The sequence below is a fragment of the Parasteatoda tepidariorum genome, chromosome 8, assembly GCF_982258835.1.
Source record: "Parasteatoda tepidariorum strain Cologne lab strain chromosome 8, Ptep-v5.0, whole genome shotgun sequence".
Taxonomy (NCBI): Eukaryota; Metazoa; Arthropoda; class Arachnida; order Araneae; family Theridiidae; genus Parasteatoda; species Parasteatoda tepidariorum.
Window position 1 is genome coordinate 7,566,398 of NC_141762.1, and position 17,039 is coordinate 7,583,436.

The 17,039-nt window shown below is 28.0% G+C and overlaps 2 protein-coding genes across 2 annotated transcripts in view; one reads left to right on the forward strand and one right to left on the reverse strand.

Annotated features, from left to right (window-relative positions):
- The window catches only part of LOC107451465 (saccharopine dehydrogenase-like oxidoreductase), a 44,580-nt gene extending 42,642 nt beyond the window's left edge, over window positions 1-1,938 (reverse strand). The window contains exon 1 of the mRNA XM_087149772.1: window positions 1,776-1,938. Within this exon, the coding sequence (XP_087005898.1) occupies window positions 1,776-1,938 (163 nt within the window). The remainder of the gene's footprint in view (window positions 1-1,775) is intronic.
- Window positions 1,939-2,054: 116 nt separating this feature from the next.
- Window positions 2,055-17,039, forward strand: part of Shc (SHC-adaptor protein) — a 43,807-nt gene continuing 28,822 nt past the window's right edge. Inside the window, exons 1-2 of the mRNA XM_043044459.3 lie at window positions 2,055-2,396; window positions 15,398-15,611. Coding sequence (XP_042900393.1) covers window positions 15,441-15,611 — 171 coding nt within the window. The 5' untranslated portion in view covers window positions 2,055-2,396; window positions 15,398-15,440. The remainder of the gene's footprint in view (window positions 2,397-15,397; window positions 15,612-17,039) is intronic.

The window sequence follows — 17,039 nt, forward strand, 5'->3', positions numbered from 1 at the left end:
AGTAGAAATGTTGAATTATATGAGTGAGATCTGAGAAATATATAGAACAGTCTACTTACTTGTTTATGTTTGAAACTTAGAAAAATATACAAAAAATGTTCAAGACTATACACAAAATTGTTTTTTTTTTTATTAAAATCAGTGATTTTTTTAAAAAAATCATTTGATTTAAATCATGATTTTAATCAATGATTTTAATCATTTGATTAAAATCATTTACACCTTGATTTATCGTACGGCAATTAAAAAGTATTTGTATTAGAAATTTTATTCTTTTTCTTCACTTTTTTTTAAAAATACAGTAAGTCGAAAACTGAGATGTACAGTTTTAAATTTTTCTTTCAAAAATTAAGATATCAGTTTTTATTTTTTCTATTTCTCTTCTGAATATAATCTTTCTTTATGGGTGTTTTTATGTTAGTGCAGCATTTTTTAAACCGTTTTTGATAGACTATGTCTTTCAACGTTTTATGGATGCTTTTTTCCGTAAAGTATGATTTTCAGAGTTATGGTGGCTCAGAGAATAAAGCCCATGTTTCCTAATGAGGTAACACTGGTTCATTGTTCGATCCCAAGGATGGGTGATCAACAAGAATTCTGCACCCGGCTCACACTGACCATAGGTCCAATGTAAGATATCTTCAGTGGTAGATGGATCATGAACTAGAGTTCCCTATACAATGGCTAACGTTAAGAAGTTCTTCTCTCCATGTAACACAAATATGATTTAATTTCACCAAAAAGTCCTCCATGAAGGAAAATTTCTCTCAGCTACATGCGTAAAAATTTATCAAAATATGTAATATTATGTTATAACTGAATTTGATCTTCAACAATGTTTAAATTACCCACTTATACTATTTTATATGTACATTTCTAAAAAAAAATTCTCTCATAATTAAAGAGAAAAATTTGCAGTTCATAAAAATAATTAAAGACATATACCAAATGATAATTTCTGTGCATAATTTTTTCAAAAAAAAAAAAAAATTATATATATATACATAAACTAAAATAAATGATTAATTAAAAGACAATTTGAAAGCTTTTAATTTAAATTATAAACTATTAAAAAAAAACATAAAAGAGGTGCATTTTTTAAAAAATGTATTCAAAAATTAATTTCAAAATTTAAAATCATTATAATTTTTTTTACTACCCCTATTAAAGAGGGGATATTTTCCAAATTGCACTAATTGCGATGTGTCATTTTTCAAAATGGAATATGAATAAAACGGCAATGTTTTTAAGGGATGGCGGCGTATTTTTACAAAAAAGTCAAAGAGGATGCAATTATAGGGATCAAAAAGCACTCAGGGCGGACCCCTATTCTAAAAACGCTCAGAGAGAACACTGATTAAAAAAATTTTTCAGAATTAAGCAAAAAGAGATCATTTTTTGAACAAATTTTCTCAAAATTAGGTGGTGACGAAAGAGTTAAAACTAGTTATAAGAGCCAATAAGTTGCTAGCAGAAAGTGTTTTAAATTGAGATTTAAGGTTCACAAAAATTGTTTAAATTTATCTAAGACTTACCATATTACAGAAATTTATCTAAATAGCCCTCTGCAACTACTACTAGTTGCACTCCATTTTCAAAAAATTTTCAGTGCTGAGAAGAAGGGTTTTCTATAAGATAATAAAGAATATACGGAGATAAGGAAACAAGTCATCTACCGGCCGGCGGATATGAATATTTACACAGATAGTGGGGAAAAAGAATTAAGTAATATTAATGTTTCAATTTATACAGTTTCCAAAAAAATACTATCATACCGATTTCAGCCCCGATTTCTTTTAAAACTTTCCTCAACTTTTCGACACTCCTTCCTGCAATACACCACTTAATTTCAGAATGATAAGTGGCAAGTTCACGGACGACAAACACCCCTGTATATCCACTTGCACCAAAAACAGTAACATCATACTTTCGTTCCATTGAACAAAGAAACTAATTCCTTAACTATCTTTAAAGAAAGACCATGGAAAGACTAATGTGACTATCTCATTTGGTTTTGATTTTGATGAACTTCATTACTATTTTGATGAGTTTCCGACTGCCTATTTTTGTGCTTAAAATTCTTTATGCGCACTTAATGCAGATAAAAAGCTATAAGCGGAAAAGTTTATTTATACAAAACTCGTTGCAAATATCAACTTTAACCAGTTTGACACGTAAATAAACATAGCTCTAGTTGCTAATAAATTTTCATTAATATAAAACAATTCTTCTATCTGAACTCATTTTAGTTTAAAGTTTTTAGCATTTGTTGTAATTATTCTCCTAAATTTTATATTTACCCATTGTTGCAGTATGCATATGATTGCAATTTGGTGATTTTAACATTCGAGGAAATTGTGACGCATTTTCGGACTTGAACTTGTAGTTAATTCTAGGTATGATGCTAATTTTTAAATATTAGAAGTTAGATTATTTTTATACTTGTGTTTTTTTTATTGATAATTTGATTCACACTGAAAAATATTGGTTTAAAGTCTACTGGAGAGAACTGATTCGATTGCAAAACAGTATCAGTTTACATGAGTTTCTTTGCTATTGCATGCAGAAGAAAAGAAATCAATAATTATAGTGTATTTTAAAGTTTACGTATTTCGTGAATAAATTGTGTTCTTATTCAAATTTACAGACTTCAGAGAATATGTGCTGTTCTCAATGTATTGATGTTTACTTCTTAGTCTATCTTAGTTAGTTACAAATTTAAAAAAAAAAAAAAAAATCAAAAAGAGTTTCTGAAACATCACAACATTCTATTGAAATTTAATATATACTTGCTGAAAATTAATATTTTTCTGCCAAAAACTAGTAAGTATATGTAGGTGTTTGTCAGACTTTTATCATTAGTTTAAATTTTAGATCCATTAATTAATTTGTACAAAGATATTCCTTCTATTTTAGTAATTAGTCTTAACTGTAAAAGTGATGAACATATTTACTACAAAGTTACACAAAGTTTAATCAGATTTATTAAAATCATCATAGGAAAAAATTGGAATCATTATTAAAAATAATGGCTAAAGCCTAATCGTTTAGATTAAGGATTTGCTTGGCTCTGATTGGCTAACCAGTTGTGATTTACACCACAACTGGTTATGAGTCGAGTCATCTTTCCTTCAAAAAGAGAGAAAAATTATACACCCTTAAGCTAATGCAGATTTACTCCAACCCCTTAGAATAATTCTAAGAAAACAAAGTCATTTCAAACTTTCAGTCAAACATTTCCTATGTGGCAATGGTGTAATAATTAACTTTAATGTCATTTTTCGAAGTCTTTGGCATCATATCAAATGACACTTTTTGAGAATAATATGCTATTTTCATAACTGCTGTGTCTGTTATTCATGCCTGTTAGAAGAAGTTTAGCCTATCTAAACCTAGCGCTGTTTATGCTTGTTCTAAAATTGGCACAAAAACGTCAATCTAAAGAAAAGCCCCAGTTTTGTTGAATGAAAAGCTTGTGTGGTCTAATTTTTTAATAGTTAAAAACTTACTCCAATGTCGCATTATCTGAGCTTATAAAAATTTGCAAAAACTGAGAAAAGGGCAATGTGTTATATAATTTTTATCTAGATAGTAAAATGTTGCCGAATTGGCCCTTTTTTTTAAAGTTAATAACTTTTAAAATATTTAGGTTATGTGTCTGTTCTAAAGCTCATATAATTTTTTACGGTAAGAGGATGTATGTAAATTAAAATCATTGTTTTGTTTCAAGTGTAAGGCAATTAAACTGTGGCTTTTTTATTTTCTCTGGAAACAGAGCTTTAAAAACCATGGAATAATTTGCTTTCAGTTTGATATTTCATAATAATTTTTTTCATCATTTGGAACTTTATGGTTTATTTTACATTTATCTGATCTCTTTCACTAAATCTTAAATTTTGAAATACCAATGGAGGAGAAACAGAATTTGCTGTAAAATCTTCTCCTGCAGCATAACGTCTTCTTAAAGCTGTTTTTCAAACTGTTATTATATATGAAATAATAATTTTTAGTGAAACATATGCTACCATATTATATAGCTCCCAAACTCAATCAAATGCCCACAAGCAATCAATTACGAATAAATGACCATCTTTTATTATCTGCTCTCTTAAACACAATCTTGCTTTTAGCCACATACATAATCTTTCTCATCTAGGTGTTTCATTAATATTTAAAGTGATATTAAAAAAGATTTGTAAGACACTCTGTCCAATCTTGTCAAAATTATTAACGTGCTAAAATTCATTGACACACTAAGTCACAAATTGTTTCTTTTGAACTGTTAGATTTGCACACATGTATTTAGACTTTATAGGACTCCTTGAAATCTTTTATGGTTATCATTCATGGCCATTATTGATCGGTTCACCATTCATTAATGGGTGGATATCCTGCTTTGGTTGTCCCAGTACTATTACTACTGATCAGGAGCAAAATTTTGAGGCCAAATTATTCTGAGAACTGAGAAATATTTTTGGAATGCATACATTTGTGCTATTATGGCATCTAATACAACTAAATGGTCAGAAATATTCCCATTCTGCTGCTTGGTATACGTTCAGCCTAATATCAATACTTCGTCTGCTTAATTGGTGTATGGCACTATCCTCAGACTGCCTTCAGACACTTTGAACTGTGTTAACCAGGGCTGCCAGATTTTGACTTGGCCAAAAGAAGCCAGTCATTTTTATTTGGTTTAAACTGCTTAAATAGAGTCAGTCTTTTTTGTAAAAAAAGGCCAGTCTTTTTTAGGAAAAGTTTTTTAATTTTATACATGAAGAACATTGGCTTCATTAAAAAAAACTGAAAATACTTAATTTAAAGAGATAAAAATAGGATACATTAAGGGACATAAAAAAAGTAAGCAACACATAATAAACTGGAAAATATTACTTTTCAAACAACTCGTTATATCTAAGATGCATATTTAATTACCAATCATTTGATTCATATTTGTAGACATTATACACTTTAACTAACTTTTAGGCCTTTTCAGCCCATAAGCGGTTGCGAATTTAATTCCACACAAAGCCATATGTGGAGAAAATTGTTCCAATAGAAGCTGAAGAAGGTGGACCACTATTCAATTTGATAAATAAAAAATCTTCAGGCAATGTTTTTTTTATTAATGTTTTTATTATCATCAGGTTGCACCACTTTTGTGCTGCAAGTTGTTCAATTATATATTTTTAAAATAACAGTGCTGGGTAAGGTTCTAAGTCATTTATCTTTAATTTCAATAACCTAGGTAAAAAGTCAGGATTGTTCTCTTTAATCCACATTTCTGTTTTTATTCATGTTTATATGTGAGACGTTCATCAAAGTATTTCGGGTTTGTTATGGAATGGAATGGATCTATGTAATGATTGAATTGCTTCTTGAAATATCCAGCCAGTGGCGTATCTAGGGTATGGCAGGCATGGCTAGAGCCATGGGCGCATTATTTGAAAAAGGCGCAAAATCAACCAACACCAACGTTTCTTTCGTTTTTTCAATTTTTCAAAATATTTTGATATTTTGCTTGTTTTAAAAAAATTAATTTAACTCGTATACTAATACAAATTTTAAAAACAATAATACAAATTTCAAAAAAATAAATAAAACATTGAAAAGAATCATTTAGAAAACTCTCCAGAAAGCAGAATAAAAACTTCCAATGATCGGATCCTCAGATAAATCTTTCTTTTTCCAGTACCACAAGCAAAAAGACAAGATAAGCATCTCTTCATATCACATTACCAGGATGTAAAAGGGCAATTATCTGGGGATGAATAGAACACCTGCAGGCATAGAAAATAGCCCTTTGGTGGTGACAGAGGGCAAAGAGATGTGAAAACCATGGGGTGTCCCTGTCCAGTTTAGCCCAATTATCTTAAATTTTATCAGGGGTGAAAATCACTTTGAAAAGCGGCTTTCGAATTTGTTGAATATACAAATCGAACCCTTGCTGTAAATTAGCGTAAATCCTTTCAAAAAGGAAAGTTTTGCCACGCATGGTGGGAATCACTGTCACAAAACATTTAAATACTAAAAACAGGAGGTGCCTCTGCCTTGCTTAAACCAGACAGCCATAAATGTAATTTAAACGAAGTATTAGGATTTTCTGAAAATCAAGGATTAAATTGTAAGTAATCATTTCTTATGTATTGAAATCATGCTCACTTCATTATTTCACGTTATATTTTATAGCGATCGATATACTTTCTAGCAATGCCAACTGCTCCACTTTCTTTAAAATATTTTATTCAGTGGTAGTTAAAAACGAAACCATGCAGAATTTAAGATAATTCTGGTAAAATTTATAATTCTCAAAATAACCAAAACAAAATAACAGTAAACAAAAGTATGTTTCACGTGATTTTTTTCAATTATTTATTATTTAAACGTAGAAAGGGAAAATGGTTTTACATTAAATAAACAAAGAATCATACAACAAATGTAACTTTTGCACTCAATAAAAAATATTTTTCTATACGGAGCAGAGCAAGTTTGCATCTCTGTATATGCAGATTCAGAGGGGCGTTTACTACATTATAATATTTTGTTTTTGTATATAATTATTTTTATAAAACAAAATCGTTTAATATGCACAATGATATTTTGGTAACAAAAAGTGAACTTCGTGAATTAAATGCTCGTTATTGTATTATTATTAAAAACAATGTCTTAATGGGAAGAAAAAACGAATGTTAAAATTTGAAATGTTGGAAACATAATTGCAATAAGTAAATATTTTTGTGTAAATTACGTAAATTACGTAGCATTACGAAATAGATTTCCTTTCATTCATTAAAAGATAGATTTTAGGTTTAAACACTCATAAAAGTTCAATTTATTTATTTTTAATTGGTTAATTTATTTATTGAATGAAGGAACGTATCTAATTTATTTAAGGAACGTATCGTTAATTGTTCAAACTGATCTTTTTTTTTTTTTTTTTTTTTTTTTTTTTTTTTTTTTTTTTTTAATTTTGCCTTTAAGTCACAGAAATATTATTCACACTCAATTTTAATTTTAAATTAATAACTTAAGCTCAAGTTTAAATAATTCTTTTGTTTACAAATTGAGAAAAAAAAGAGTTGTGTAATTTATCAAGACCTTACTTAGTATTTTTTTTAATTTCAAAGCATCTTATTTGTCCATTATAATTAAAATAAAATGGAAAAAAATATCACTGAGGCTTATATGTATTTGAGGCTTATTTGTAGGCACATATGTATTTTTTTTTTTTTTTTTTTTTTCCTTTTTTCCTTTCTTTTTTTTTTTTTTTTGTTTAACAAACAAACAAATATAACTTTATTGAGAACAAAAACACATAAATACGAAGAATATATATTCGTCGTCAAGAGGAAAATCCTGTCCAGGCGACAAAGAAAAGTAATACAATAAATTTAAAATAGAAATTTTAAAAAAAAAAAAAAAAAAAAAAAAAGGGGTATTACAATCATAAATTATTTTGCTCATCATAAGACGTCATATATTGTTGAACATTGTAATAATAGAAAACAAAAAAACAAAAAAATGCATGAAACTATATATAAAAAAAAAAAAAAGAAATAAATAAATAAATAAATAAAATAAATAAATAAATAAATAAAAAAAATATAACAAAGGTAACATAAATTCATTTGGATTGGCACAAGACTGGTATAAAAAATCAAATGCTTCCTTTAAAGTGAAAAATAGAGATCTAAATCGTCAATGTTCATCACAAATTGAAATAAAGCACGCTTAAAAGAAGAATATATTTTGATGTTTTGCAACTGAGATGGTAATTTATTATATAATTTAGGTGCTAAGTAAAAAAACTGTTTTCGTGAAATTTCTTTTGTAAAGAAGGGAATCTCATACATTTCAGTTGGTCTCCTTTCAGACGCATTAGTTTTTAATTTGCATATTAATTTATTGTTGTGTAAATAGAGTAAAATACGAAAAAATACATTATGGCGAAATGGTAATAGGTTAATTCTTGTATATATATTGGTAGTAGTTACACTTGAATTATTTATATTTAGAGAATTAATAATCTTGAAGCATTTATTCTGAACTGAGATTAAGGGAAGTAAATTAGTTTTATATTCACCGCCATATATTATCGCACCATAATTAATTAAGGAATAAAACCAGGAGTAATAGAGTGCTTTCACAAAATTAAAATGAATTTTATTCTTAAGGTGATAAAATTTAACTAAAACGAAACGCAATTTTTTAACTAAATTGTTAATATGTGTTTTCCATTTTAAATTAGAATCGATAAATAGTCCTAAATATTTGATATTATTTACAGATTGTAGAATATAGCATTGACAATTTTCATTAGTACTTTTGCTGGAGAGAGAGTGAAATTTTAAATTTAAGTTAAATTCTGATTTTCTTAAACTGAAATAAATATATTTAGTTTTATTTAGATTTAAATTTAAGTCATTTATTGTAAACCATTTTGAAATTATGCGTAAATCAGATTCAATTTGAAAAATTAGTTGATTTAAATCAGTGCAAGAATACAAAATTACGGAATCATCAGCATACGTTATTATCTTACCAAAAAGTTTGAGTTGACAAAAGTCATTGATGAATATAATAAACAATAAGGGTCCTAGAATAGATCCTTGAGGAACACCACGGTTTGAAAAAATATAATTACTAAAATTACTTCGGATTTTAACTCTATGTTCTCTGTTTGAAAGATATGAAACAAACCAATTTAACATAATTCCTCTGAAACCAGCAGATTCTAATTTTTTAATTAAAAGATTGTGATTGACATTATCGAAAGCTTTTGATATATCAAGAAATATAGCTACTGTTATCTTATTTTCAGCAATACTATTATGAATACTGCCTATACTATTATGAATTTTATAACTATCTATTAAAGCAGCACAATAAAAAAAAATTTTCATTAATTAATTCCCTTTATTTTAAGAAAATAAGGAAAAATTAATAATAAACATCTTATAGAAAAATTCGAGCTTGTTTATTTATTAAACATATGCATTTTTATAAAAATTCAAAAAGCCCTCTGTCCTCAAAAGATTTATATTTCTCCTTTTCTTAAAAGGAGTATTTTAAAACTAATTAAATTCAATTAATTTTGAAAAGATTTATTCGGATAATGGCTTTGTCAAAAAAATATCGATGGTTAAATCCTTTATTTTATAGATAAATTAATTATTTGTTGCTTGTAAACTGAAGTTGCATTTTAATCTAAAGGTTCTCGATTGGGTAAATTTTTAACCGCTTAAAATTTTAAACTTACTTATTACCCCAGACAATATTTAAATTTAAAAAAAATGTCTCTGCACCATTAAATGTTTAAACGAATAACCGCTAAGGCAAAAATTTACTTTATTAATAATTATGTATTTGTCGATCTATGTGTTAAGATTAAATTTGATCATATGAACTTTAAATCATTTTTTCTATAAACGTGCATTTCGTCTCTACCTTCTTTCTTTTTAATATTTTCAACTAATTGACGCTTGAGTGCAAATTTTAAGAAACGACATTTTTATTAACTAAGATTTAACGTAGTAATTTGGTCACATAACAGCCTACTTTGGTTTTAATAAACCGTAACTATAGAAAATTCTCAGAACTATTTAAAATATTTAATAATAATATTACATTACCTTCCTTTAAAAAGCATTTTATGCCCGCTCGAAATAATATTTTTTTAAACTAATTCTTTTAGCAATTTTTTTATCATATCTTTTATGGATTTTTTTTAACAATACCCTTGGTAGTACCTTAGCCATGGCCATGTTTGGAAAAATAAGATTATTGTAAAACAGTTTTAATTTATTGCATTAATTCAGAATATTTCTTCTTAGAAATAAAGCTTTTATCCTCCATTTTATTTATTTTGTGAAATATGCGAAAATTATGTGACAAATTCAAATATGAACAAAAGAAATCAATGTGTGTTATTAACATTTTAATATTAGTGCAGATTTTCTAAATGTGTTTTCAGTTATTATTGTACTTTTGTTACTTTTTTGTTTCTTTACATAAAAATAATATTCTATTTAGCTCAAATTTAAAGGAAATATATTAGGGGGAGGACCTGTTTTCTAGTCTAAGGTTCTGGGGAATACGAAGATCAAAAACCTAAATTCGATGAAAAATGTTTTTATTAAGGGGAAGTATGCTTTTACATTTGATTTTATTGCTCAAGTTAATGTATGCACTAATTTCTATTGGTTTAAAGAAAAATAAAGTAACTTACAATTTTATCGTAATATTTTGTAATTTAAAATAAAATATTTAACGTTTCCCTATCGAACCATTAAAATTGTAATAATAAATGATTATCTGATACTAATAATTAGGATTACCAAAGGTCAAAGGTAATTCTTTTTCTAGTTTACTTGATGGGTTCCAACCACCTTCGGACTTATGTGTATAAAATGAACAAACAAGAATTAAAGATAAGAATTTTTAATTTAAATATACAAACTTTTAATTAAATATTTAAATCTTTTGAATAGTTGCAAGTCTACCATACGATTTTTAAAAAAAGTTTTATAATCCTAAAAAGAAGAAAAATTCGAAACGAAACTAAAATGTCTATACTTTAATTGTCTTTATTTCCCTTTTAAAAATTTCAAGCACGATGCCGCAAAAATATGTTCATAATAGTTTCCATTTTCTCAACCTACTTAAACATTAATTATTAACAATATCATTAAAGAAACTTTTTCTTGAATTATCACTAATAATCACTCGAGTTTAGAATACATTAAAGATAATAAAATTAACCCGATTGCGACTTTTGATTTCCAGGATCTTTTCAATAGCATTCCCCTTTTTAAACTAAAAGATGTCTTTTTGAATTATTACTATGATTTTAAAAATATCCTTAATTGCGATTTTCATAGTATTTTTAATAACTACCTTAACAATGGAAAAGAATATTTTTTCAAATTGATGGAATACCACAAGGATCTAATCTTTCATCTCTCTTAGCTAATTTATTTTTGCACTATTATGAAGAAAAAAATCATGCACTTATTATTAAATATGTTTTTAGATTTATTGGTGATTTAATTATCTTTAATTTTCAAAGTTATACAATTTTATTAAATAATATTTACCGCAAAGAATTAATCTTGCTTTGTAATCATGATGATAACATTAATTAAAATTTTTTAGATTTGGGTATTATAAAAGAAGAAAATATTTGCTTTGTTGATTTAAACGATAAAAGAAATGATTTTAATGTAAATAAACTAATTACTTAGAATTTTAATGTTTCTAAAATATCTATTTAAATACCACTTTTAATGAAATGAACAGAATTAAAAGAATATGTAGTAATATTTATTTATTTAAAAAACAAATCAATAAACTCTTTCAAAATTTGATAAATAACAATGGATACCCAACTAAAGTAATAAAATTTTATGTGAAATCATTGAGTTAATTGTATGTTATTATAAATAAGTTAATTAAAAACTTCTTGGTTAATTTATATAATTTTTACCACGTGCAAATCTATTTCGGGCAAATCCGTGGCTAAAAATATGCGCCAAACGGCAATTCATGCTTCTTTCTCTCTTTTTTTCTTCTTAAATAAATGTTATTTTTCTAAAATCATTAAAATTGTATAATTAAATGTCAACCTATTAATTATTAACTTATCCAGAATAATATCAACTCGCGCACATCCATTTTCGAGCCAATCCATGGTAACTTACAAATCAAACGCGCTTCAGTACTGTATTATATATATATATATATATATATATATATATATATATATATATATATATATATATATATATATATATATATATATATAAAAATATATATATATATATATATATATATATAAAAATATATATATATATATATATATATATAAAAATATATATATATATATATATATATATATAAATATATATATATATATATATATATATATATAAAATATTTTAAGAAGGGGCGCCGATATGGAGGTTTGCCATAGGCGCCATTTTCTCTAGATACGCCTCTGTATCCAGCATAGTTACCTAAAGTTGGTTCTTCTTATGCATTTATTCACACCTCTACAACAGTGGAAAGAGTTGCAGTATAACTTAGCAAAAAATAATGCTTTTTGCCAGTAGTTCTGGTTTTGCAAATAAACAGCTTCTGTGTAAATAGTAATGTTGCCTAAAATGTTTATAATCTGGTATTCAAATTTTCTCATTTTATTTCACTGTGTGTGTGAAAATTTGAAATAAATATTCTGAGGCATTCTTCATAAACGTTTCGTTAGGAATTTTGGGATATCAATCACCCTTTTTCATGTTACCATCCATGATCATTGTGTTTATTTTTAAAATACTTTTGTGCCAAATACTTCAATGAAACACCACAATATGTTTCATTGAAGTATTACTTCTTTCGCACACAGATTTAATAAATGCTCTGCTCATCCTGTAAGGAGATAAGGATAATTTTCATTGGATCTTAGAATTTTACTCATTGCATTAATTTTATTTTCATTGCCAGTAATTACAGCAAAGACATTTCTTCCATATTTTTCTTTGATTTCTTCTATTGCACTTTTTGCAAAACCAGCACAATAATCTGAAGTTTTTTTTTTCCTTTTTCGGCACCACAGTCGATTGCTTTGAAAAGGTGGCTTTTATTTCCAGTATATATACTGCATGCAAAAATTGGATCATTCAAGGTTGATTTTATTCCGGGTTTTTCGTATCATCAGGACCGGATTAACCTATAGGCACACTAGGCACGTGCCTAGGGCCTACGAAATTCAGGGGCCTACGAAATACTTGGGAGAAAAAAATTTGTTGACAAAAATAATTTATCTTTAAAAACAACAAGTGTATTTTGCACAAAATTATGAAGATACAAATAAAAATATAATATTTTTCGGTAATAAATTATTTTGCAGAATCTTATGATCTAATATATTACTTTTTTGAGATTTTTGGATTCAACGAAATCTTGTATTATGCTGTCAAATTCCAAACTACGCAAAATGTCGTATTCAATAGACATCGATATCAACTGCAATATCGGCAGTATGTCGGTATTCGACGACTGCCGTCGATAAACAAATTTGGTTCGATAAACCAAATTTGTAAATTAAAATCCATATTAATAAAAATGTTAAAAAAAATGTGCAAGAAAATTTTAGCATATATTTTGAAAAGAGGGAAGGAGGGGAGGTCCCAAAAGTGGCTATGCCTAGGGCCTACGAAAGGTATAATCCGGCTCTTCGTATCATCCTTCAGGTCTAAAAACTAGGAGCCGGGCATTATATATTTCCGCATTATTCCGTGTATCTCACGAACATTGATTTGCAGACTTCGGCGAATCAAAACTTATAACCCGACGAAATTACCGCAAGGGCGCCGGCAGCGGGGTGCAAGGGGGTGCACTTGCACCCCCTGCCTTTTTTTAAACAATTAAAGAGATACAGAAAAAAAAAAATTGTAATAAATTTTTTTATTAAACATATTTTTATTGAAAAACAAATAATTTAGTAATTATTGATGCATAACAATTAAAAAATTATTCAATCAAATAAGAACTGTAATCGTCTTGTTTGCTGTCCAAATCAGTTTATAACTTTTTCAATGAGTCATCTTTGATTCTTTTCTTATGCACACTGAGCATGCACAAACTTGATAGATATCTAAGCTATATTTTTAAATTTCATTTCATAAAATATAAGAAATATTATATTTTCTATTAGTTATTTAGTTTAACAAAGGTGTATAACACAAACTGACTTCTCACAACTGTGAAACTTCATCAACACAATAAATACCAATGTTAATCGTGCGCAAACACATTAGTATACGAAACTATTGTTTGTAGTTATTTTTGTTTCAAAGTCAGTAGCTATACCAACGCCATCACTGCAGTTTCTCGTGGCAAAATTTGCAAGTACACGAAATTCGTACTTTTTCGAAAAATATCTTGTTAACAATGAAGAAATGTATATTGAAAAAATTAACAAATGAAAGTATATGTAATAACAAAACAAAATGTAATAACAGAATATTTAAAAAAAAAAATTTTTTTTTTTTTTTTGGGGGGGGGGTAGTTTGTTAGAGGGTTGCACCCCCTTTTATATTATTCTGCCGGCGCCCTTGAACCACAATCTGAAATTTAAAGTAATAAATTAAGTTCTACAATCTAAATTTTTAATGACGTTAACGAGGCGTATTCATGCACGTGACTGTTCCGCGATATTTATTTTATTTTATTTGTCGGATTTTCATCGTTTTTATATTTGAATCCGCTAATATCGCGCATCATATTCTCGCGATTATAATATCAAACATCAATTTTCCTAAAACGTGAAGAGGCAATCATTAAAGCAAAAGTTATTATGGGTATTCCGTTTTTTATTTTGCGCACTGTACATAAACCTTTACAAACTTGTACTCGTGTATATTTGCGAATAGATAGTGTAAAACCACCTTTACCTCCTCCATACACTGGACCAGAGGTGCAGAACGCAGTGTTTTTTATTTGAAATTAAGCAGTTGCATAACTTTATAAAGAAAAAAAAGGAAGGGTTTGTGTATAATTTAAAAATTTTGATAATAATGAATTTTTTTAACAAAGAAAAAAATATAAATTTGATTTTACAAAATTTTGAAATAAATTTGATGTGTGATAGAAATCAAAATGTATTGAAGTAGTAATAATTGTTAAAACTTAATTTAAAATATTACTCATACTTTAAGTTATAACTCATAAACTCAAAATCGAGGGTTATTGTTAATAAATCAGAATTTTTTTTTTCTTTTTAGACAGTAAGTTGGTATAGCGTTGAAATTAAAAAAATATATTAAAATGTGCTTTAAAATTGTATATTTTAATATTTAAGTGAGGACTTATTTTTTCCATCTTTCTATTTTTAAATAATCTACAAGATTAAAAATAGTCCGGAAGTTAAGTTGTATAATTTGTTTTAGTTAATAAAGGAAATTACAAAAACGTTCTCAAGTTGTTTATATCAAGCAAATAAGTTAATGCTGCAAAAGAGATTGATGTTAAAACCGGATTTATGAACCATTCTTACATTTTCTGTTTGAAAGTATCTATGACTTAATCAGCCAATCGAGTTTCTCTTTTCCCCTTACATCCTTTCATAAACCAATGAGAGTCAACCATGCTCTCACAAGCAAGTGTAGCAAACCGTCTTTTCAATATATATTTTTCATTAAGTTTTAATAAATATTATGAAAATTGATTAATTGGACTATCTTTAGTCATCCTCTACTCTATTTGAACTGACTCTTTTACTGAATCACTTATGTAAAGAATTTGCTGTGGAAGGTTTCCTCTGCTGCATAGCCTCCTCTTAAAACAAAAACTAATATATTAATTTTGTTCTGAATTTCTTAACTGAGTGTATGATTTCCAGTTTTAGATGCAAGCATAAATATGTTTCAATTCTGAAGAAGAGCATGCCAAAAGTGCGTATTCAATGGCCTGCTTCTAATTCTCAATCCATGCCGGGGGATAGTGGAATGCCCACTGAGTGGTCTAAAAATGGAAGCCTCATAAACAAGCCTCCACGAGGTTGGCTCCACCCAGATTCTCAGGTTGCCTATGGCGGAGTGAAATATGCTGTGCGAGTAAGTATTTGAACTACTATATTACTATCAACTATTTTAATAAATGCACCACTATGTAATCCTTTGAACGTTCAAGCTGCTGGTTTCGAGTGTTTTCTTACATTTTCAACATTAACTGTTTTTTGAATAAATAATCCATACTGATAAACATGGGCGGATAGTGAATTTGTGGGGCCCTGAGCTGAATTTTCTTAGGGGCCCTAATAGCCATTTTGTCAAAAAACTGTTTTCTATAGTGATGTAGATAAGTATATAGAAAAAAATAGGACAATAAAATTTTTTTTTATTTATTTATTTTTATTTGTATATACAAACAGCAACTGCACAACATTATTGCAAAAGAAATTGACAGGTTATGTGTAGTTTTATTGTATAAATTATAAAGCAACCTTTCTGCATTTTTGTGCTGCAAATTCCTTTATTTGCTCATCACATTGTAAGTTCTTCGTTAAATCACAATTTATGGAAAGAACTGATAAATGGTTTAGTCGATGGTTCGACATTGTTGTCCCATATTTGTTTTCTATATATGACATCCTGGAGAAAGGGCCCTCAGCTTCTCAGCTAGTGATTGGCAACGTTAAAAAAATCTTTAAGATAGTATAGCAATTTGGGAAAGCATCAATAAGTTTCTTTTCATAAATTAGCATAAAAATTTCACTGCAAGAGGTGTAAGACTCTGGCTTAGACTGAAGTAAATAAGATTTTAACTGAATGCACTCATTCACTAAATGCTCGTCTACGTCATCTGGATAATAATCAACAATATTACGTACACTTTCCAGATCCATGTTTTCCATATTTTTGTTAGGTTTCGTTTAATGTTTTTTTTTCAACCTAATTATGGAAAATTATGTCGGGCGTTAAGCGGCGCGGCGGGAAGTCTCCCGTAATAGACGCGAAAAAATACACACTTTTTTTTAAATATTAGATATTTTTTTTAATTCAAAATATCACCTATTGTTTTCAGTGGGGACTGGGGCCCTTTGTATCCATGGGGCCCTGGGCTGCAGCCCAAAAAGCCCTGGGCTGCAGCCCAAAAAGCCCTTAAGTGGATCCCCCCCTGCTGGTAAAGATTTTAAAGAAATCATTTTATATTTACGTAATGATCGATTAATAAAATTACATTTAGTTAAGAAATGCAAAACTAGTCATGAGCTGCTCAGAAAGAATACTTGTATCTCTTACGTCACAGCAAGTGAAAGTTGAAGTTATTTGCCAAGAATGGGAGCTAGGCTTGACGTTGCTTGATTAGCAGTAATCCCTCTCCAGCAAATAGTACAAGTATTTTAGATTAACGCGGACATAGCGACCAGATCGTGTTATTGTTTCTGGAGGATATGCTGATTGAATGATAGGTGTTGTAGTTGTAGTTGTCAGAGTTGTTGATTGCACAATGTTTTTGAGAGAACCTTGGTGACTCAGAGG